The 22,537-nt window shown below is 44.4% G+C and overlaps 1 protein-coding gene across 1 annotated transcript in view; it reads right to left on the bottom strand.

The window, feature by feature from the left end:
• Positions 1-1,765: 1,765 nt before the first annotated feature.
• Positions 1,766-22,537, bottom strand: part of DPM2 (dolichyl-phosphate mannosyltransferase subunit 2, regulatory) — a 47,662-nt gene continuing 26,890 nt past the window's right edge. Inside the window, exons 2-4 of the mRNA XM_069609105.1 lie at positions 20,169-20,258; positions 9,873-9,975; positions 1,766-2,344 (exon numbers count right to left, since the gene is read on the bottom strand). Coding sequence (XP_069465206.1) covers positions 2,289-2,344; positions 9,873-9,975; positions 20,169-20,258 — 249 coding nt within the window. The 3' untranslated portion in view covers positions 1,766-2,288. The remainder of the gene's footprint in view (positions 2,345-9,872; positions 9,976-20,168; positions 20,259-22,537) is intronic.

Raw genomic sequence — 22,537 nt, 5'->3', positions numbered from 1 at the left:
AGTCAAGACTTTGGGGAGTACGAGAGCCAGAGACTTGTTCACACAAAACTCGGAAGTAGAAATTGGATTAAGGAACTTTCTTTTGTTAAACCAACATCTGAAGACAAAGCCGGAATTGTTTTGAGTGATTATTTTGAACTTTCAAAGACTTGCAGTGTTGGGCCAAGATGAAGTCTAACCCCGACACCGTGTCCAGTATCCACCACCATTCTGAAGTGGTAAAGTCAGTTGGCAGGTACGATTTGGACCAAGGAATTTTTGTAGACCGAGACCCTTAGTTTTAGTTTGTTAGGTAGGGAACAATAGGGCAAGATAGGTGTTTTCCATTAAATATCAGTCGTCCGCTCCTAGTACGCCACAATACATACAGCTTGAGGTACACCAAGAGGTTTTATTGCAGTACATTAACTAGTTTTTGACGGGCTAAAAGGCATCAGCCTATTTAGCCTGTCCCTCCTTCACTTCAGTGGAGATTTGGATCTTCCTGTGTGTTTGGCTAGCAGTGATGTCACAATCCCAGCCCATGTGCCGGCCATCTAAACAGAGAACAGACAGAACATGTGTGCTCCGACTAGCTTCATATCATGCGTCAGCCCTATCATGACTAGTTTAACTGTACGCCGTAACACCTTCATAATACGGCAGAGTCTATTTAAAATAGTGTAATTGGTTCCAGCACCAGAGGAAGATAAGAGGGTGCACTTGCAAGCAGAGATGTGAGCCCTAAAAAAAAAAAAGAATGTGCCCAGTGCTGTGTACTCATGCCACGGGAAATCAGGAGAAGCTTGCAGAGAATGCTGTCCAACTTCCTTCCCATGGTAACATTCACAGACACCAGCAGGTGGGCAGACATGCAAGGGCGGAGAAGCTGTAATTTAGTATTGCTAAAACATACAGTATATAGAGTTCTATTCACCTTTTCCTGGCCAGCTTGACATTTTTATTAGTCCAGGCTGAAAAATGCAGTCCAAATACAGAGCTACGGAAAGCCGTCCAATGGCTGTACCACATATAGCAAATAAAGTAAACATCTTGAATAAGCTTGACTTGCTTATTAGCACTGCGCCAGACCCACTCCAACCGTTTGGGCTCCCGTCACCCTAGGAAAATTGCGGGTGCTATTTTCATCTGTGGTCCCTAGCTTTTATTTGAACATGCCAGGTATGTAGTTATATACATGGAAGACACCTTTAAATACCCACTGTTCTGCTTCTGATCCTGCACTCTGCCTCAGAGCCAAAAAAAGCATCCGCCTGGTCTGTCACAACCCGAACAAGAAGCCTCCCACAATCTCTGCCCATAGGAGTCCTACTCTACAATAGACCTACCACTCAGCTTGACCCCCCACAAGAGTTGTTCAAGCTTCCTTGCCCCTTCCTCCACAAGATACCTTTTACCCTCTCTGCCCGTCCACACAAGAGACCTCCCACTCTGCCTCTGAAGCCCACAAGAGACGTTCAAGCTTCTTTGCCCCTTCCTGCACAAGAGCCCCAACGCCCTCTTTGCCCGACCACCCAAGAGGACCCCCCCCCCACTCTGCCTGACACCCACAAGTTCAAGCTTCCTCGCCTCTTCCTCCACAAGAGACCCCTCACCATGTTTTTGCCCCAGAAGCACAATCACCCCACTTACCTCCGACACCCCACCCCTATGAGACAACTCCAAACATCTGCTTCTGTATACACAAGCATTAAATCAGCAGCTCAGGCAAACACATGTAGAGTACTACCCAGAGTTGCAGACATCAGGGCAAGTCAAAGGTAGATGTTATTCGCTACTTTTCTTTATTTACAAAAGTATCTAGAAAGGGTTCTGAGAAGATCTGTACATTTGGCAAAGTGACCATCAGCAGCCGCTTCAAGTTTAGAGGAAAGATGGTTGGATGTGAGCAACCAGCAAGAGTGGAGGGCGTATCAAAGGATACGTTAGCAGGGAAGGACTGGTAGTTAGTCACTCCTCTACCAACCGCTGCTGGGCATTACCAACAGGACAGAAGAGGTAATCTACACAAAACTGCAGCAACACAACTTATTGTCAAACTCCCATCGTCGCACCTGTGTAGAAAATCCCACCTAGAGGAACCAGATAGCATATCCGTTTCATCATCTCTGGTGGCTGTGAAGGGGCTTCCAATGCGATGGTTCAGTAGCAGGCAAGGAACATTTTAGGCGACTACTTGGAGGTCCTCCAGCTCACAGGATGCCAGGAGTGTCCAAGGAGGCCTCGCTGCTGGAACTATGCCCTTCAGGTAAAATGCTTCTTCAGGTCTGGCCACTCCACTTTCTCCTTTAATCCGTCTTCTTCTGGGTTCTGCTCTTCCACATCACAAACAGTATGAAGAGTCCTAAACATAAACAGAAAAAGCATCTGAACGACATCTTCCAGCAAAGAGAGTGATATAGGAATCCACCCTTACTCCGTGCAACACAAGCATAACAAGTTCACTAAGCAACTGTATAAGCGTCCTAGGGAACTGTCCCTTTTCCTCGCAGGTCACTTTCACCAAACGGATTTCACTGCATTTTGTTTGTTTGGTTATTATTTTTAATGCGCCGGAATACCCTAGGGTAACAAGGCGCAGCAGATACAGGAATTTGCGAAGCTTAGTTGCAGACAATAAAATATATACATGGCATATACACAGTAATAGTGAAGGAAAGCAAGGAAAATATACATATATACAGTCAACAGTTGTGTGTCCGGTATGTCCAATACATATGTTTAGACAACGGCTGTTTTCAGCCAAGACATCATCTTACTGACAGTATATAGGGGGGGGGGGGGGTCAACGTATTTAGGGAGGTGGCGGTAAGGGGGAGGGGGTGGCCTCCCCCCAAATGTATTTGCAGTATAATCACAAATTTGGTGAAATGGGATTCAGTGAAATCCCTCCGAGCAAAGAACCCCTCATAGCACTGACACTGCAGTGGTGCCGCAGCACGCACAGGACACTGACCGAGGAAGCTCAGGTTGCTGAAACCCCAAAGAAAGACATAACACATCCAGAGACTGTCTCGTGGCACCCAAGGGGCACCACTGAAGGAAACCTGCTGCACGAATCCTACAGCACGGACGAGACACTGCCCAAGGAAGCTCGCACTGGTGAGTTCCACAGCACCAACAGGGCACTGCCGAGAAAGCTCATATGGACAGAGAACAGTGTTGGAGGTTTCAGGTTTGAGATTTGTATCTTGTTAACGGATGGTGGGTTTGGACCACTTTGCAGAACAAATTAATGCAGTGTCTGATAGGAACAGTGAAAGCCATTTAAAGTTAAAGTCCAACTCAGCCCACCCTACACATAGCCCAATTTATCCTGACCCACAGTCAATGTGTTAGAATGACGCAAACATTCGTTTTGGTCAAGAAGGGCAGCTGAGCTGGTGTGCGGCCTCTATTGTCACTGAAGAATGCCCAACCCTCCCCAGGAATTTAGCTCAAACATTTGGATCGCTTTGCTTGATGCGTTTCTGTAATCAATTGGAGCCACTTCTATCTGCGCCCCGAGCTCAACATCATCAGAGTGCATCTTCCGGCAATACGTTCTCTGGTGATCTCTAGAATGGCATGGGCCAACAGTCATGGCTTGTGATATGATTGTGTATGCACGCTATATAAATAAACTATGTGTTTCGAAGCGCTTCGTGACAAGGGAAGGAACAAAGGAAAATACAATGACATTCTTACAAGGCCATGAACAGTAAGAATGTGAAATCGGACCCGGCCTAGTGACATTTCAGATAGTGCAAGAGTTGGACACAGATAAGGAAGGTAGGGAGGGAGGGTGAGAGTGGGAAGGAACAAACAGACAAGCGACTACCGTACTAGGCCTGATGGAATTTCAGATAGTGCTGGAGGGGGAGGGGAGGAAAAAGCCAGTAAGGGAAGGAAGAGGAGACAACCATGGTAGCTAAAATACTAAGTCCAAGGACGATTTTGATAAAGTAAATCCCTTTAAAAAAAATAAGGGGAGAGGGAGAAGAGAACAGCGAGTAAAGCAGTGACAAGAGTGGAGAAGCAAGTGGGGAGAGGGAATACAGTTGCAGAAGTCCGTAGTAAAACACAAAGTTGCAAGTGAACAGAAAATGCAAGTCAGGACAAGATGAAGATGGGCACAGCATGATTCAGGGCCACCAGGAGTACAAGATGCGGGGAAACTACAGCATCGGAGATTAGAAGGGTGAAGCACCATAAATCAACCAGTCCATAAGAGTCAAATCCAAGCAACGGTGATGGGAGAACCATAGTGAATCAATACAAACTCCTGCAATGGTTAAATCTAGGTGAGGGAGGGGGGAGAAGGAGAGTGCTGAAGGGGAAGCAGTGTAGACAAAATCAAACAAAAGGCAACTCATGTATGTGAGAAGGGGAGGCACTGTGGAACATCACTGGCAGCAAGAGGGCGTGGGGGAAGGGGCACCGTTACAGTAGTGGACAGGGAGCAGACAGGGGCCTTACATCTCGGGCCTTGGGGGCGGGCCGGCATTTGCCCGGTAGGTCCAGATGAGCCTTGAGGGGGATCAATCCTAGGTGAGCAGGACAGGAAATGGGAAGTCAGCTCGGATGAATAAAGGTAAATTCAGCCATGTTTGAAGAGGCCTGCACTACAAGCAAAGCATGTGCACTGGGCATCAGAAAAGCACATAGGCGGTCGTAAGCCACAAAAGAGGGAACGATTGTGGAAGCGGATCACTAATGTGCAATTCTTTTGTGCGACGTTTGCTAGAGTTAAAAGAATGCAATCGCTTGCTGAGTGCATAGGACATTTTCTTTTCAACTGTTCAACACGATTTAACTTTTCAGGATATATATTAAGTTGATGCTAAATATTTATGGTCTAAACCCTACTCTGAACATGCTTAATGTCACATTTCCAGTGTGATGGGTCAGAAGAAAGACGAGGACACACCAAGGACATTTCAAAGATGGATTTTTTTTAAAGAATAAGTGTAAGGCCTAACTTTCCCCGTTGCTATGGGGTGTTCCCTACCTAGCAAACTAAGGTGCTCGTTAGTCATCTGTAAATTTCCAAAGAATAGGTCCAAAGTCCAAAACTAACCCTAACTGACCCTACCACTATTCTAACAATTAAAAACAGGAGAACTATTCCCTTCTCCTGGGCCTCGTTTCTTGCAAATGTGTCTTCTTTCTGGTTCTTCTTAATAGGTGATTTTTAAATTGTCTTTTGTGACTTCTTTGATGAGTGCATGTAACTCAAGATTTTAAGAGACTTTTCTTCATTCTCAAAATGTGGTTTCTTTGAACTTAGACGAATATTCTGATGTGTGTGTTGTAACTTTGAGTCCCCTCTTTCCTTTTCCAATAAAGGGGCACTTTCCCCTTTTCCCAGGGCAGCGATACCCAGATTCTACAATTCTCCCTTTTGGGGGTTTCCTCTTCTTAATTCATAGCATTCTTTCTCCTTACAGAATTCTCTTACTAGTTGATAGTATTTGTCTTTTGACATATATAGCACTTTGTCTTTCTCCCCAGGCCTTTGTGTCTAGGTCTTACAGTCTTCGTTGCTCTCTCAATATTTATTGTATTTGGGTTTCTCTCACCATCATCCTTCCACGTTCATACTGTCCATGCTGTGTTCTTGCCACTTACTGGAAAGAGCATGAACAGTCCCATAACGATTCCTCGGGCAAGCTCCTGGATTTCCCATTCTCCCCGTTACCTTGAATTCTCTGGGACAATGTCTCTGGGGCTTCTGTTCGAGCAGGGTTCTGTGCCCTTTGCTTTGTTGGCTCCTCCGGTTACTCTGGTGTCCCGCTTTCCCATGGCCACGCCACCACCATCAGCTTCTCACCCTCTCCTTCTCAAAGGATGCTGCACGTCTAGTGCTCTGCTTTCTTCCCTTTAACATTGCATTTTCTCCTGTTCTCCAACCCATAAAAAAAAGTCATTACCATCATGGATGTTTGCATTTGCCTTTGGGATTTTATAAGCACAAACGTAGCAGCAACGGGGTGGCAGAGTTTTAAGGGAGCCTAAGGCGCCTCTCTGGAAAGCCAGTCCGGGTCCCTTCAAAGCCTGGGAGGCCACATGGGATTGAGATGCGCCAGCTTCACCGTCGGGAGACAATCATGTGCGCCTGCTTCCCTAATCTCACCTCTTTTAATGTTCCGACTGCTACTCCTCTAACACTTCCTCTCCCACAACCTTTCCAGTGGGTGCCCTTCAAGGAGCCATCGTAAGAGCACTGCTCCGTCCCCTCTACACATCCTCTCAGAGTAAACGCGTAGCATCCGTTGGCTGGCGAGAACTAGATCCCATCCTTCACCAGGCCAGCTGTGGACGCATCATCGCTGCCCCGTAGCCATGCAACACTGGATGGCTCTTTGCTTCCTGATGCTAGACTCCATCCAAGACATCAATAATGCCAACCACACACTCCCATACCCTTCCCTACTGACGACCTCACTCCATCACCCAAAGCTCACAATCTTGAGGTCTTCCAACAGCGGGCTGAACCTCTAGGAGTTTATAAACACTGCCACAGGTGCCAGGATCAACAGTCTGAATTAAAAGAGGAAGACCTGCCTCCACCACGCAAACCACTTAGCTAAAACCCGGATGTCTACCTCAAACTATGTCCTTGCAAGCTGCTCAATTGCAAACTCCATGCTGCGTGGCTGTGCATGAAAAACTGCTTTCTTCAAGTCCCTGCTCCTACTCCTCAAATCCATCAGTGCCTCCCCACCAACAACTTGCTGACTACGTCTCTACTATTCACTATCCCCACTGCCAGTTCACTACTGCCCCACCAACCGCCCCTTCCAATAGCATGCTTCCCATCCCTCTCAACAACCATCAAATTCAGCTCAACAGTACAACTTCACATGCTGGACAAGGGGCATCTCCTGCTGAACTGCCCCCACCCTACTTCTCAACATTGCCACACAATTCTACAGGATTCCCCAAACTGGCCCCCACCCTACCGCTCAATGCTCTACTATGTGACGCAACTCGAGTCCCCAAACTGGCCCCCACCCTACCGCTCAATGCTGTACTATGTGACGCAACTCTATCAAACACATTTACTTTGTTGCCTTCTACTTCGACTCTTCTATGTCATCTTTGTAATAGGGGGAGGTGGGGAATACTCCACACATCCCTGTACCTCTCCACCTATAATATAGGTGAGAGTGAAAGTAGAGGTCTACACATTAATTGTGGCCGGTGGACTCGCTGCATACTGTGCCACACATGTAGACATGTATAATGCTCAGATGAAGATTATGGCACAAGGTCCTTTATGTGCATCTTATTTATCTATGTGCATTTCCTCCTCACTAGCCACCGGACTGTATCTCATTTTGCACTTCCCCACCCTCCCTCCCCCATCAGCTGATGTCCTCTAGCACAATATTGAATATTGTAAAAGCATCCCACCAAGGCATTGCCTCCATGTTCTGTACATGCATTCTATGTAGATGTGAAAAGGCGTGCAAGAGTCCTTCTCAGCTAGGGTCGAGAAACCGGCAGGTGAGATCTCGTGACCAGTTACAGGTCCCCTAGACCACCAGAGATGAAAAGGGGGAGAAGCGCCACTTACCAAGAAAGGGATCCAACACACGGGCATAAACTTCAGACTTTCAGGCTGCTACCAATGACATTCGTCAAGCCCACGCAGAGAAATGGAGTGGGGCTTAGCGAGACAATTATGCGTTTCCCTCATGTATACATGTCCTGGGAGGGGAAGACAGGGCCCACTTGGTCAGGGCAAGCTGTCCAATCCCAACAGAGCAGGAGGGATAAGAGCAGGAAACAGGAAGCGTGGGTTATCAGGGTGAGGTCAGGAGTTGGAGAACCAAGACACGAGCAGGAAACAGTGAGTCGTGGAAGAGATTTGAGCAGCAGGTGATGCGTTTGCTTTGGAGTGAAAGAGGTTGTGGAATGTGTGTGTGTGGCAAGCGAGTACAAGTTTGTGTAGGGGGCAGAGGAGAGCGGTAGTGGCGGGGGCAGAGGAAAACAGTAACAGGTGTGGAAGAGCGTGGTAGTGGTGAAGTGGAGTGTTAGTGGAAGAGAGTGGTAGTAATGGGATTCGAGGAGAGTGATTAATGGGATTGGAAGAGTGGTAGTGGAGGAGAGCAGCAGTGGGAGTGGAAGAGAGTTAAGTAGTGAGTGGATGTAGGAGGAGTGGAGAAGAATAGCACTGGAGTGGAGGCGAGTAATAGTAGTGGGCGTGATATGAGTTTATTTATATAGCGCCTATACACAATGAGTTTCAAAGCGCTTCAAGGCAAGGAAGGGAACAAGGAAAAATACGACATTCTTACAGGCCATGAACAGTAAGGATGTGAAATTAACTATCGTACTCGGCCTGACAACATTCCAGATAGTGGACAGGAGACTACCATACTAGGCCCGACGACTTTTCTGGTAGAGCTGGAGGAAAACAAAAGGTGAGGGAGACGGGTGCAGAAAGGGAGGGGAGGAACAAAACAATTGACTATCGTACTAGGCCTGACAACGTTTCAGATAGTGCTGGAGGGAGGGGGGGGAGGGGGCAACAGTAAGGGGATAGGGGAGCGACAGATGAGGTTGCTATCATAGTAGGTCCAGGGACAATTCTGATAGAGTAAGTGCATAGAAGGGGAGGAGATAGGAAAAGGGAGAGGGGAGGGGAGAAGAGAACAGAGTAAGCAGTCAAAAAGAGTGGAGAAGCAAGAGAGGAGAGCGAATACAATTGCAGAAGTCAGTAGTAACACAAAGTTGCAAGCCAGGATACAAGATGAAGATGGAACGCAAAGGAAGTCCAGCATGAGAGTTGAGAAAGGGTGACGCACCGTGAATGAATGAAGTTCATAAAAGTCAAATCCAGCATTGGCCACAAGACGGTGAAACCAGAATGTATCAGGACAGACTCCTGTGTGCAGGAAGGGGGGGGTGCACAAGGGAACAACACAGGGGGACCAGAGAGGGTGAGGATGGCCTGTTGGGACAGAGGGTGTAAACACATGTTGGTGCATGCTTACCTGCGGTCTTAGCAGGGGGTTGGACCCTGGATCCTCCTGGTCTGAACAGGTCCAAACAGCAATAGCCCTTTTCTTTGACTGCCCTTGGACGACCGGGCGAGAGACGCCCTTATCCATGAGTTAAGAGTAGGAAGGAAGAGCAGGGCTAAGAAGGTGGGCGGGGCTTAGGCCAGGTGACCTAGATCTACTTACACCTGCTCCCCAGCTGCCAAGGAAAAGAGGCTGGAGGGCTTCTAGTGGTGGAAGATAGGATAGTAAGAAAATGAAGTGTGTGGGGAAATAATATCTAAGGGGGGGAACATCTATGGGAAGGGGTGCTGGCAGGAGGAGGAAGCCGGAGGGGAGCGGTAGAAAGTATAGAGGTGAGTGGGTGTGAGAGAAGTAACCTGAAGACCACAGAGGGAGTGAAAGGCACTATCCAAACTCCCTTCAGAACGCTAACCTTTGGAGAAGGGAAAGCCAGGAAGTCCAGAGGTAATTTTCAGGAAGGCACCATTAGAGAAGTCCGAGATTAGACATGGGGGTTACCGATCAGTAACACTAAAGGAATTATGGGCGCCTCCGTTTGGGAAGACATGCCACAGAAGACGAGAGAAAGAAAGGGATGTCCCACGGCCCCTAAAATGCCAATAAAAAAAAAAAAAAAAAAAACTGAACTGTAAGAGAGTGGCTTTTGTGACATCTGTGACTGTAGGTTAGTTATGCAAGAAATTATATGTATGGTTACATGAACACAACTAGTACATTCAGAAAGTATGTCTATTTTTACAGAACAGCCAACTTTCCCATGTACTGCTTTTAACTGCAGGAGGCATCAGACATGGCACTGGGAGAAATGCTGAGAAACGCAGGATAAAATAACCATCTAACTCGCAGAACGGTACTTACCTACGAAGAACACCAGCAAGAGGCCTGCCACAAGAGGAATAATCACCGAATACTCCCGTGGCAGAAAATATTTGTGGATCACGTGATCGGCATCAATGAATGGCTGCAAGGGAACCAGAAATAACATTAACATTAGGAAGTCAGGGAAGCAGAATCACTATAGGAGGGAGGGGAAGGCCCGACAAGAAAGAAATCAAGGGAGATACCCAGAGGGGAGCAACAGCAGGAAAAGGGGGAGAAAACCCTGCAGCCAGGGGGGGGGGGGGGAGGGGAGAAACAGGAAGGGAACCAGATGTGGGAAAGAAAGAAGATGGAATCCCGGAGTTGTGGGCAGACAAGTGGGTGTGGGACAGTAAAAATATGGTATGAGCGGGTATAGGGAGGAGGAGTGGTGGCCTGGAAAAAGGGTGAGAGGGCCAAGAAGTATTTGGGGGGGAGGGGGGGAGGCTTTAAAGGGCATGAGGGGAAGAACCCAAGGGTGGTTGAAAAAAGAAAGATAACGGGTAAATACACTTGCACACCAAAGTAAGTATAGTTCAATGAAGGGTAAACAGAAAAATAAGCATTATGTTAAATTGTTCAAGGTGCGGGGGAGAAAAACACAGCCTTGGTATCTAGGCTGGATACATACAGAGAACAAAAGAGGTATCCAGTGAGGATAGCTACGTCCCCTGCACACTGTCTGAAAGGCCAGAGACGGCCTAATGGAGATTAAGTATAACGGTTTAAGTAATTATGATCACTTAGAGTCTCATGAATGCAGTTTCAATAAAGAGTTCAATAATAGATTTGTGTTTATAAAAAACAATGTTTGCTTTTTATTTGTATCTTGGTAGGCCCAACGCGTTTCGAGTTGTGTACACTCTTCATCAGGGGCGGCATATTCAACAATTAAAGTCTACAAAAAGAAAGATTATATACACCAATATATTAGTATTTGTTTGGAGCAACTATTGTGAATCAATATAACATCAAATTTGAGAAATCATGATAGCCAATTGAAAGGCACTAATGTCTTTTTTGTAACAAAACATCCTGACATCTGTTTAGTGGCCCCATAGTAACTCATCATGAGAGCAGCGGATACTGATGTGGGGCGGTATTCCATTGTATGAGCGTTTGGATTTAATGTTATGAGGTTTCTACACACATTTTTTAATTTATATATATGCCACTAGTAACCTAGTAAGTCATACCCTTGCGCTCAATGCGGGGTAAAATGTATTGCATTTGGTGAAAAGTATGGTGCACGAATTAAAGATTATGTGCATGTTAAAAAGAATAAAAAGGCATATATGTGAATAGAAAGTCGCAATCTTACCAAAAGATTCAAAATGAAGCATAAGCTGCTGGATATAACAGTTGAAAACTGCTGGAGAACTCCAGACGTTTTACCAGGTAAGGGATATAGGCGTCTTAAATACAAGTATCTTCCAATCTACAAAAGAGGATTGTAGGTCAAAGGAATTAGTATGCGAAAAGTATCTGGGCGCAAGCCAAATAGAGTTGGCTAAAAAAAGTACTTACTAGATCCTCACCGGCAAGTAGAGAAACGTCCAGATGCGGTCAGGAACCGCGACTGAATGAACTTGTAGATACACGGCCGTGTATCTATACCAATCACGGTTATGACGTCATTCGCGCATGTGTCAGACTATGCCGTGACGTCACTCGCGCATGCACGAATGGACGTAAACAATACCAAGACGGATCTAAGTGCTGAAATTATATATTGAATAGAATGCTTACAAAAATAAATAAATTAAAAAAATAAAAAGGGGGGGTTCTTTAAATACAAAAGTACGGGTAATGCCGTTTGTGAAAAGCATAAGGGCAGATGGAGAAGTAGTTCACTAGGGGGAACTGGGTTACAATGGGGTATAGATGTACCCCTGTTCGTTTATCTGAATACATTTGTGTGACCAGCCAAAATGGCTGCTCCATAGCGGTATTTGGGGTACCACGCTCAGTAAATAGTGGAGTGGACAGGTGCTTTAGGGTATAGATAATAAAACCACGAGAAGTGGATATAGGTAGTGTATCTAGAAGCGTCTAGTGCACTATGCTACAGTGAAATAAGGTATTCCAAACTCTCAACTTGTTCTCGATTCAAACCAATACATGCAGATGTTTTTGAAGTGTACAGATGATAAATATAGTTACTGACCCAACAAGGGTTGTGGGTGTACATTCTAATGCCAACTAGTGGCCAACATGGACACAAAATGCAAGCATTATGAAAGATAAATCTCAGACATGTTCAATGTAAAGTCAAAAGAATTATGAAGTTACTAACCCAGACACAATCTTGGGTGTACATTCTTAGTGCATCAACTGGCAAGCATAAAATACTAGTATTACATCTCAGCAGAGGATGCTTGTACAAGTTGAATCATAGAGATGTTGTAATGTACTAACTTGCTTGAAGTGAAAATTGGTATAAGTGGTCTGACCCTTAGGGTACATGTATGGGGTGCGGGAACCCATAGTGACACATTGTTATGTCTAAGAAAATTCTAATGTGAATCCAGTATGTAAAATGTGATATGAATTATAGAAATGGCCCTAAGTAGTAATCCTCATTGATCCCCAAGGGGGGTCATAGCATCCAGTTTGTTTATCCAAAAGAGTTCTCTTTGTGCCAGGAGTTTTGGAAGATTACCACCTCGGCTTAGTGGTCGTAAAACTTCCAATACCACAAATCTCATTTGTGAAACATTTTGTTTCTTGTCTCGGAAGTGTCTGTAAACTGGGGATTTGCAGTTTTTCGTCCGGATACAGGATTTGTGCTCTGGCCACCTGTCTTTAACTTTCCTGGTCGTCTTGACAACATAGTATATGCCGCATGGGCAGCGGATGGCATGAATTGCATTTTTCGTATCACATGTTGCACGGTGTCTTAGCATGATCTTTTTGCCATTGTGGGGATGGCTGATGTTGTCGCCTTTATCACGTTGTTACAATGTTGGCAGTGTAGACGGGCAAAAGTGCCTGTTTTTTGTTTGCTAAGAGTCGTCTGGGGTGATGGTTTGGGTTTTTCAGCTTTTATCAATTGGTCTCTCAAGTTCTTTCCTCTTTTATAAGGCATCGTGGGAGGATCCGGGAATAATTCAGTGAGCAAACTGTCAGATTTGATTAGGTCCCAATTTTTGTATATAATTCTTTTGATCTGGAAACTTTGACTTGAGTATCTCAATGTGTGGAGAAGCCCTTTTTCATTTCTTTTGGGGTTACCTTCCAGTAGTGCGTTTCTTTCTCGAGTTTCCGTGCGTGCTATCGCTCCGTCTACCACTTCGGGTGTAAATCCTCTGTCGAGGAACCTTTTCTTCATTGTGGTGTATTCTACATGAAGGGTGTCTGTTTCTGAAGATATTCTCTTCAGCCTTAGTAGCTTGCTGTATGGTAAATTTTCCTTCAGATGTTTGGGATGGTGGCTTGTATGATGGAGACAGCTATTCACATTTGTAGGTTTTCTGTATATTTTCGTTTTCACTGTGGTGCCTGTTAATTACACCGTTACATCCAAAAAATTCACGCGTGGCTTGCCAATTTCAATGGTAAATTATTTTTCGGATTTCATGTATTGAGAAAGTTCCAAAAATTGAGCAGTTCTGTTTCAGTGCCCATCGATATCCCAAAAATGTCATTGATGTATCTCTGCCAGCATTTAATCTTGTTCTTCCAAAGTGGATTATCCAATACGTGAGTTTTTTTCATAATGATACATAATTTTCGTATAGGATGGGGCCACAGAGGACCTCATGGAAGTTCCGGAAATTTGTAGGTAGAATTGGCCGGTGTGTCTAAAATAGTTATCGTTAAGTATGATGTTAAGTAATTCCAGTGCAAAGATGTTTTGAATATCAACTTGTCTGTGTAAATAAGAACCATTCTAGAGCCTCAATGCCTTCAGAGTGTGGAATGGAAGTACATAAACTGTTGACGTCCATAGTGAACAGTATCAAGTTGTCCTCTGTAAGTTGTAGTGTAGAATTGTCAAGAAGTGAGTCGTATCTTTGAGGTAGGTTGTTGTAGCTTGTATCAGTGGCTGAAGTGCTGTGTCGAGATATATAGCAAGAGGTTGAAAAATGCTTTCCGTCCCAGCAAGAATAGGGCGAAATGGTGGATCCTGGAGATGTGTGCATCTTGGGCAAGCCGTAAAATACCGGGGTTATTGGATATTTCTGGATCAAAAATTCAGCTGTTTTTTCTGATATCCAATCCATTGTTAGTGCTTTATCCACAGTAGTTTTGATGATGTTTGTATTCCCCAAGAATTGGATCACTGTCTAGTGGTGTGCAGGTCTGAGTGTCTTTCAAAAGTTTGGAACAGTCTGGATCATAGAGGGTGGTGTCCATCAAAACCAGGGCACCACCTTTATCTGCTTGTTTTAAGGTTAGGCTACTGTCTTCAGCCAGTTGTTTGATACGTTTCAGTTGGTGTTTGCAAATATTCTGTTTTTTAGGTGGAAAGTATTTCAGTCTTTTGAGGTCTTTGGTAGTTTTTTTGTTTAAATAGATTGATCAATGGGTGATTAGCCTGGGGATAGAAGTTGCTTTTGTTTTTCATTTCTAGGTATCTTGATTTAGTCTTAGGTTGCATGTTATCCTCTATGTTGCTAAAGAATACCTTAAGTTCCATCTTCCTTATAAGCTTAAAAAGATTGATTTCTTCTTCAAAGAAGGAAGTGGAGTTAGTTGGTATGAACGAGATTCCCAGATTAAGTGTGTCCATTTGTGCCAAAGTAAGAGGAGATGTTGATGACAAGGTTATCTTTGATTTCTTTTTCTGGCGTAGTTTTCTTCGGTCCTCGTCTTGCTTTCCGTTTCCTAAAAAAGGAATTTGTGGAGTTACAACTGTTGGTCTGCCGGTTGTCCCTTCAGGTAAATCGGGTGTCGTGATCACAACTCTGTTGGAAGTCGATCCAGTGCGAGGTATCTCTTCAAGTTCGCCACTGGTTACTTCACTGCTTTCTGTATGATTTTCTGCTCCTGTTGGTTGCCTGGGAGGGGGGGGGGAATTGCGACTCATAAAATTCTTTAAGGAAACGGAAAGCAAGTCGAGGACAGATGAAAACTACGCCAGAAAAAGAAATAAAAGATAACCTTGTCATCAACATCTCCTCTAAACCTCTTACTTTGGCACAAATGGACACACTTAATCTGGGAATCTCGTTCATACCAACTAACTCCACTTCCTTCTTTGAAGAAGAAATCAATCTTTTTAAGCTTATAAGGAAGATGGAACTTAAGGTATTCTTTAACAACACAGAGGATAACATGCAATTTAAGACTAAATCAAGATACCTAGAAATGAAAAACAAAAGCAACTTCTATCCCCAGGTTAATCACCCATTGATCAATCTATTTAAAACAAAAAACTACCAAAGACCTCAAAAGACTGAAATACTTCCCACCTAAAAAACTGAATATTCGCAAACACCAACTGAAACTTAACAACTGGCTGAAGACAGTAGTCTAACCTTAAAACAAGCAGATAAAGGTGGTGCCCTGGTTTTGATGGACACCACCCTCTATGATCTAGGCTGTTCCAAACTTTTGAAAGACACTCGGAGTTACACACCACTAGACAGCGATCCAATTCTTGGGATTATAAACATCATCAAAACGACTGTGGATAAAGCACGAACAATGGATTGGATATCAGAAAAAACTGCTGAATTTTTGATCCAGAAATATCCAATAACCCCAGTATTTTACGGGTTGCCTAAGATACACAAAAATCTCCAGGATCCACCATTTCGCCCTATTGTTGCTGGGACGGAAAGCATTTTTCAACCTCTTGCTATATATCTCAACACAGCCCTTCAGCCACTGATACAAGCTACAACAACCTACCTCAAAGATATGACTCACTTCTTGAAAATTCTACAAACACTACAACTTACAGAGGACAACTGGATACTGTTCACTATGGACGTCAACAGTTTATATACTTCCATTCCACACTCTGAAGGCATTGAGGCTCTAGAATGGTTCTAATTAACACAGACAAGTTGATATTCAAAAAATCTTTGCACTGGAATTACTTGACATCATACTTTACAATAACTATTTTAGACACAACGGCCAATTCTACCTACAAATTTCCGGAACTTCCATGAGGTCCTCTGTGGCCCCATCCTATACGAACATTTTTATGTATCATTATGAAAAAAACTCACGTATTGGATAATCCACTTTGGAAGAACAAGATTAAATGCTGGCAGAGATACATCGATGACATTTTTGGGATATCGATGGGCACTGAAACAGAACTGCTCAATTTTTGGAACTTTCTCAATACATGCAATCCGAAAATAGGATTTACCATTGAAATTGGCAAGCCACACGTGAATTGTTTGGATGTAACGGTGTAATTAACAGGCAACACAGTGAAAACGAAAATATACAGAAAACCTACGGATGTGAATAGCTGTCTCCATCATACAAGCCACCATCCCAAACATCTGAAGGAAAATTTACCATACAGCCAACTACTAAGGCTGAAGAGAATAACTTCACAAACAGACACACTTCATGTAGAATATAACACAATGAAGAAAAGTTCCTCGACACAGGATTTCCACCCGAAGTGGTAGACAGAGCGATAGCATGCACGGAAACTGAAGAAAGAAACACACTACTGGAAGGTAACCCCAAAAGAAATGAAAAAGGGCTTATCCACACATTGAGATACTCAAGTCAAAGTTTCCAGATCAATAGAATTATATACAAAAATTGGGACCTAATCAAATCTGACAGTACACTCACTGAATTATTCCCGGATCCTCCATGATGGCTTATAAAAGAGGAAAGAACTTGAGAGACCAATTGATAAAAGCTGAAAAACCCAAACCATCACCCCAGACGACTCTTAGCAAACAAAAAACAGGCACTTTTGCCCTTCTACACTGCCAACATTGTAACAACGTGATAAAAGGCGACATCAGACATCCCCACAATGGCAAAAAGATCATGCTAAGACACCGTGCAACATGTGATACGAAAAATGCAATTCATGCCATCCGCTGCCCATGCGGCATATACTATGTTGTCAAGACGACCAGGAAAGTTAAAGACAGGTGAACAGAGCACAAATCCTGTATCAGGACGAAAAACTTCAAATCCCCAGTTTACAGAAACTTCAGAGACAAGAAACATAATGTTTCACAAATGAGATTTGTGGTATTGGAAGTTTTACGACCACTAAGCCGAGGTGGTAATCTTCCAAAACTCCTGGCACAAAGAGAACTCTTTTGGATAAACAAACTGGATGCTATGACCCCCCTTGGGATCAATGAGGATTACTACTTAGGGCCATTTCTATAATTCATATCACATTTTACATACTGGATTCACATTAGAATTTTCTTAGACATAACAATGTGTCACTATGGGTTTCCGCACCCCATACATGTACCCTAAGGGTCAGGCCACTTATACCAATTTTTACTTCAAGCAAGTTAGTACATTACAACATCTCTATGATTCAACTTGTACAAGCATCCTCTGCTGAGATGTAATACTAGTATTTTATGCTTGCCAGTTGATGCACTAAGAATGTACACCCAAGATTGTGTCTGGGTTAGTAACTTCATAATTCTTTTGACTTTACATTGAACATGTCTGAGATTTATCTTTCATAATGCTTGCATTTTGTGTCCATGTTGGCCACTAGTTGGCATTAGAATGTACACCCACAACCCTTGTTGGGTCAGTAACTATATTTATCATCTGTACACTTCAAAAACATCTGTATGTATTGGTTTGAATAAAGAACAAGTTGAGAGTTTGGAATACCTTATTTCACTGTAGCATAGTGCACTAGACACTATTAGATACACTACCTATATCCACTTCTCGTAGTTATTATCTATACCCTAAAGCACCTGTCCACTCCACTATTTACTGAGCGTGGTACCCCAAATACCGCTATGGAGCAGCCATTTTGGCTGGTCACACAAATGTATTCAGATAAACAAACAGGGGTACATCTATAACCCATTGTAACCCGGTTCCCCCTAGTGAACTACTTCTCCATCTGCCCTTATGCTTTTCACAAACGGCATTACCCGTACTTTTGTATTTAAAGAACCCCCATTCTATTCAATATATAATTTCCGCACTTACATCCGTCTTGGTATTGTTTACGTCCATTCGCGCATGTGCGGGTGACGTCACAACATAGTCTGACGCCGCTGACGCATGCGCGAATTACGTCATAACCGCGATTGGTATAAATACACGTCCGTGTATCTACAAGTTCATTCAGTCGCGGTTCCTGACCGCTTCTCTACTTGCCGGTGAGGATCTAGTAAGTACTCTTTTTAGCCGACTCTATTTGGCTTGCGCCCAGATACTTTTAGCATACTAATTCCTTTGACCTACAATCCTCTTTTGTAGATTGGAAGATACTTGTATTTAAGACGCCTACATCCCTTACCTGGTAAAACGTCTGGAGTTCCTCCAGCAGTTTTCAACTGTTAAATCCAGCAGCTTATGCTTTATTTTGAATCTTTTGGTAAGATTACGACTTTCTATTCACAAATATGCCTTTTAATTCTTTTTAACATGCACATAATCTTTAATTCGTGCACCATACTTTTCACCAAATTCAATACATTTTACCCCGCATTGAGCGCAAGGGTATGACTTACTAGGTCACTAGTGGCATATATATAAATTAAAAAATGTGTGTAGAAACCTCATAACATTAAATCCAAACGCTCATACAATGAAATACCGCTCCACATCAGTATCCGCTGCTCTCATGAGGAGTTACTATGGGGTCACTAAACAGATGTCAGGATGTTTTGTTACAAAAAAGACATTAGTGCCTTTCAAATGGCTATCATGATTTCTCAAATTTGATGTTATATTGATTCACAATAGTTGCTCCAAACAAATACTAATATATTGGTGTATATAATCTTTCTTTTTGTAGACTTTAATTGTTGAATATGCCGCCCCTGATGAAGAGTGTACATAACTCGAAACGCGTTGGGCCAACCAAGAAACACATAAAAAGCAAACATTGTTTTTTATAAACACAAATCTATTATTGAACTCTTTATTGAAACTGCATTCATGAGACTCTAAGTGATCATAATTACAAAAACTTTATACTTAATCTCCATTAGGCCGTCTCTGGCCTTTCAGAAATTGTGCAGGGGACGTAGCTATCCTCACTAGATAGCTCTTTTGTTCTCTAAAAAAAAGAAAGATGCAGGAGAAGGAAAAAAAGAAAGAAGACTGGGTTTGAGGGTAGCCCTAAGGAAATATTTAAAAAAAGGTGTCGAGAATCCGAAGGGAAGAAAGAGGCAGAGGCACACTTGGTGCACAGGATGAGGGTGGTCAGGAAAAGGGAGGCACCCAGTAAATTATTGGGGGCAATCTAGAACACTGCTACTGGTCCGAAAACTAGAGATTTGGAGAGAAGATGAGAGGTTTAACTAGATATCGGATGTGGACATCTGACCATACTTTCTGTATGAAAAAGCGTCCCGAATCTACAAAAGGCTCGAACATTAAAGGGGCACCTTACCCAGTGCACAGACATGAAAGCAGTTAAAAGATGTCACTGGAGACCCGTGGATCAAAAATGTTTTTACACAACACGACTTTCAAGACGCCCAACTCACTGGGAGCAGCAAGGATCACTGCAGAAACACATATAAGGGGCCATCCGAATATCAAATGCCTTACATGAGAACTAAACGCACTCTACTCCTGCTTCCCTGGTGGCTAAGAATGGCCACAGAGTGAATGCCAGGTTATAAGCAGAAACGGAGCGCGATTGCGAGTGGGTGCGGCTTTCTTATGCAGGCCATACGCCAGAAATAAAGTCTATGCATTTGAACAGCACTACAGTGAAACCTGCTCCGGCTTCTTAAAAATCGCTGCAGCATAGCACAGGGACAGGTTTAAAAGACTCCAAAAAATGGTTTTAGAGACAAAGGAAAGCAACACAGGGGGAGAACGATCAAGCCGAATATATATGCGGCTTTGCCGTAGAAGTACAGGCCGGTTCCTGCTTGTCACCAAGGATAAAAGGGAGGACCAAAAACAAAAATGTACCCAGTCAACAACAAGGCACAGAAATCAAGATCCAGGGGGAAAAATGAATACCAAATGCAGAACATAAAGCACAGGACTGGCCAGGGAGAGCTCTCTGCTGTACAGGAATTGAGAAGAAAAAAAAAAAAACAAGCAATGATTCTATGAACACTTAGCAGAACAAAAGCGACAGGCAATACTGGAGCAGCTGAACGCATAAGAGATCAGAGAGCGTACCAGAATGATGATCCATAGAGTGTAGTAAGTGAAAAGGACAGAGCTGAAGGCCACCAGGCCTGCTCCAACGAGCTGATCCGTCCCTGTGGCCTAGAAATAAGAAAAAAAGGTTAGAGAAAATATGCACACAGTGGCCCTCACCAGAGTCCCACAGAACTGAAGGGCTGCAAAATGATGACGTTACCCTGTCGTTTATAGCTATAAAGCAGTGGCCTGAACAGTGATGGCCAAACAAGGGGGAGGTTGCTCCAATGTACTCCATAGACTCTGGCCAATAAGCCACCTACAGGATGCTCAGCTCTGTAAACTGCAAGCAGAGGGCATCAGCAACATATAGAGCTGTACATTCCCATGAATAACAGTCCCGCAAGACACGTGTGCATGTGGATCCCACCCAGATCAAAAGTACCTGCATCGACCCACAACACCCGTCTCCATCATCCCCTCACACAACAGGCCCCAGGAACCCTTTTACCATGATCCCAACCGAGATCTTCTCCCATTACCCCACATTGCCTCACTATCCATCATGATGCGCCCCCATTATCTAAGTCCTGCTCCCATCATGCCGCTGATGTGCCCCATGTCCACTTCCTGCCTCTCACCGTGCCAGCAGCTAACACCGACTCATTACCCCCTCATCTTTCATTCCCACCCCACACCATGCCAGCAGCTAACACCAACTCATTACCCCCCCTCCCTTATCTTTCATTCCCACCCCCACACCATGCCAGCAGCTAACACCAACTCATTACCCCCCTCATCTTTCATTCCCACCCCACACCATGCCAGCAGCTAACACCTACTCATTACCCCCTCCCTCATCTTTCATTCCCACCCCACACCATGCCAGCAGCTAACACCTACTCATTACCCCCCTCCCTCATCTTTCATTCCCACCCCACACCATGCCAGCAGCTAACACCAACTCATTACCCCCCCTTGTCTTTCATTCCCACCCACACCATGCCAGCAGCTAACACCGACTCATTACCCCCCTCATCTTTCATTCCCACCCCACACCATGCCAGCAGCTAACACCAACTCATTACACCCCCTTGTCTTTCATTCCCACCCACACCATGCCAGCAGGTAACACCAACTCATTACCCTCCTCCCTCATCTTTCATTACCACCCCACACCATGCCAGCAGCTAACACCAACTCATTACCCCTTCCTTATCTTTCATTCCCACCCCGCGCCATGCCAGCAGCTAACACCAACTCATTACCCCCCTCATCTTTAATTCCCACCCCACACCATGCCAGTAGCTAACACCAACTCATTACCCCCCTCCCTTATCTTTCATTCCCACCCCACACCACACCAGCAGCTAACACTGACTCATTACCCCCCCTTGTCTTTCATTCCCACCCCCACACCATGCCAGCAGCTAACACTGACTCATTACCCCCTCCCTCATCTTTCATTCCCACCCCACACCACACCAGCAGCTAACACTGACTCATTACCCCCCTCCCTTATCTTTCATTCCCACCCCCACACCATGCCAGTAGCTAACACCAACTCATTACCCCATCCATTATCTTTCATTCCCACCCCCCCACCATGCCAGCAGCTAACACCAACTCATTACCCCCTCCCTCATCTTTCATTCCCACCCCACACCGTGCCAGCAGCTAACACCAACTCATTACCGCCTCCCTCATCTTTCATTCCCACTCCACACCATGCCAGCAGCTCACACCAATTCACCATGCCAGCAGCTCACACCAACTCATTACCCCCTCCCTCATCTTTCATTCCCACCCCACTCCTCATTCACTCCCAGGCCTACAGATAACTGGCACCACTTTTACACCCTAAAAACAAGGAAATACTCCTGACAAAAAAGGAAAATAAGTACCCACAGGACTCTACTCCATCAGCACAGATGCAGGTGGATCAGTGCCACCAGCAGAGCAGTGCCACAGGAAGGATGTCTACTATTAGTATTGCCAGATTCTGAACTGTACCTCTTAATGTGCATGAATTCCTAGATGCAACCCCTTTATGAAGAATTACTTTTGACTCCCAACTTTATAATAGGGAGACAAATACTCTACATCAAACTCTTATGAGACCAGTTTACTCTGTTCCCCCAGCTCCTCACTATTCTACAGGTCACATTTTCATGCCCCCCTCACAATTCCGCTATATATCTCCATTACCGTCCATGAGCCACTATCTCAGTTCCCTTCTCCCTCAATATTCCCTGGGTCCCCCCTCCCCTGCATCTAAACAATTCCTCTTTATCTCGCCATTCACTTTACTGCGGTGCAAACTTTACAGTCGCCACTTAGCCACTGGCTAGAGAGATGTGACTCTTGGCGAGTAAGGAATGGTGCGCATGTGTAGAATTGAGATG

Source organism: Ambystoma mexicanum, chromosome 8 (genome assembly GCF_040938575.1).
Source record: "Ambystoma mexicanum isolate Mex_15411 chromosome 8, UKY_AmexF1_1, whole genome shotgun sequence".
In the NCBI taxonomy this organism is placed as follows: Eukaryota; Metazoa; Chordata; class Amphibia; order Caudata; family Ambystomatidae; genus Ambystoma; species Ambystoma mexicanum.
Note: the sequence above shows the minus strand (reverse complement) of the source record. Positions and strands in the feature narration are given on the sequence as shown.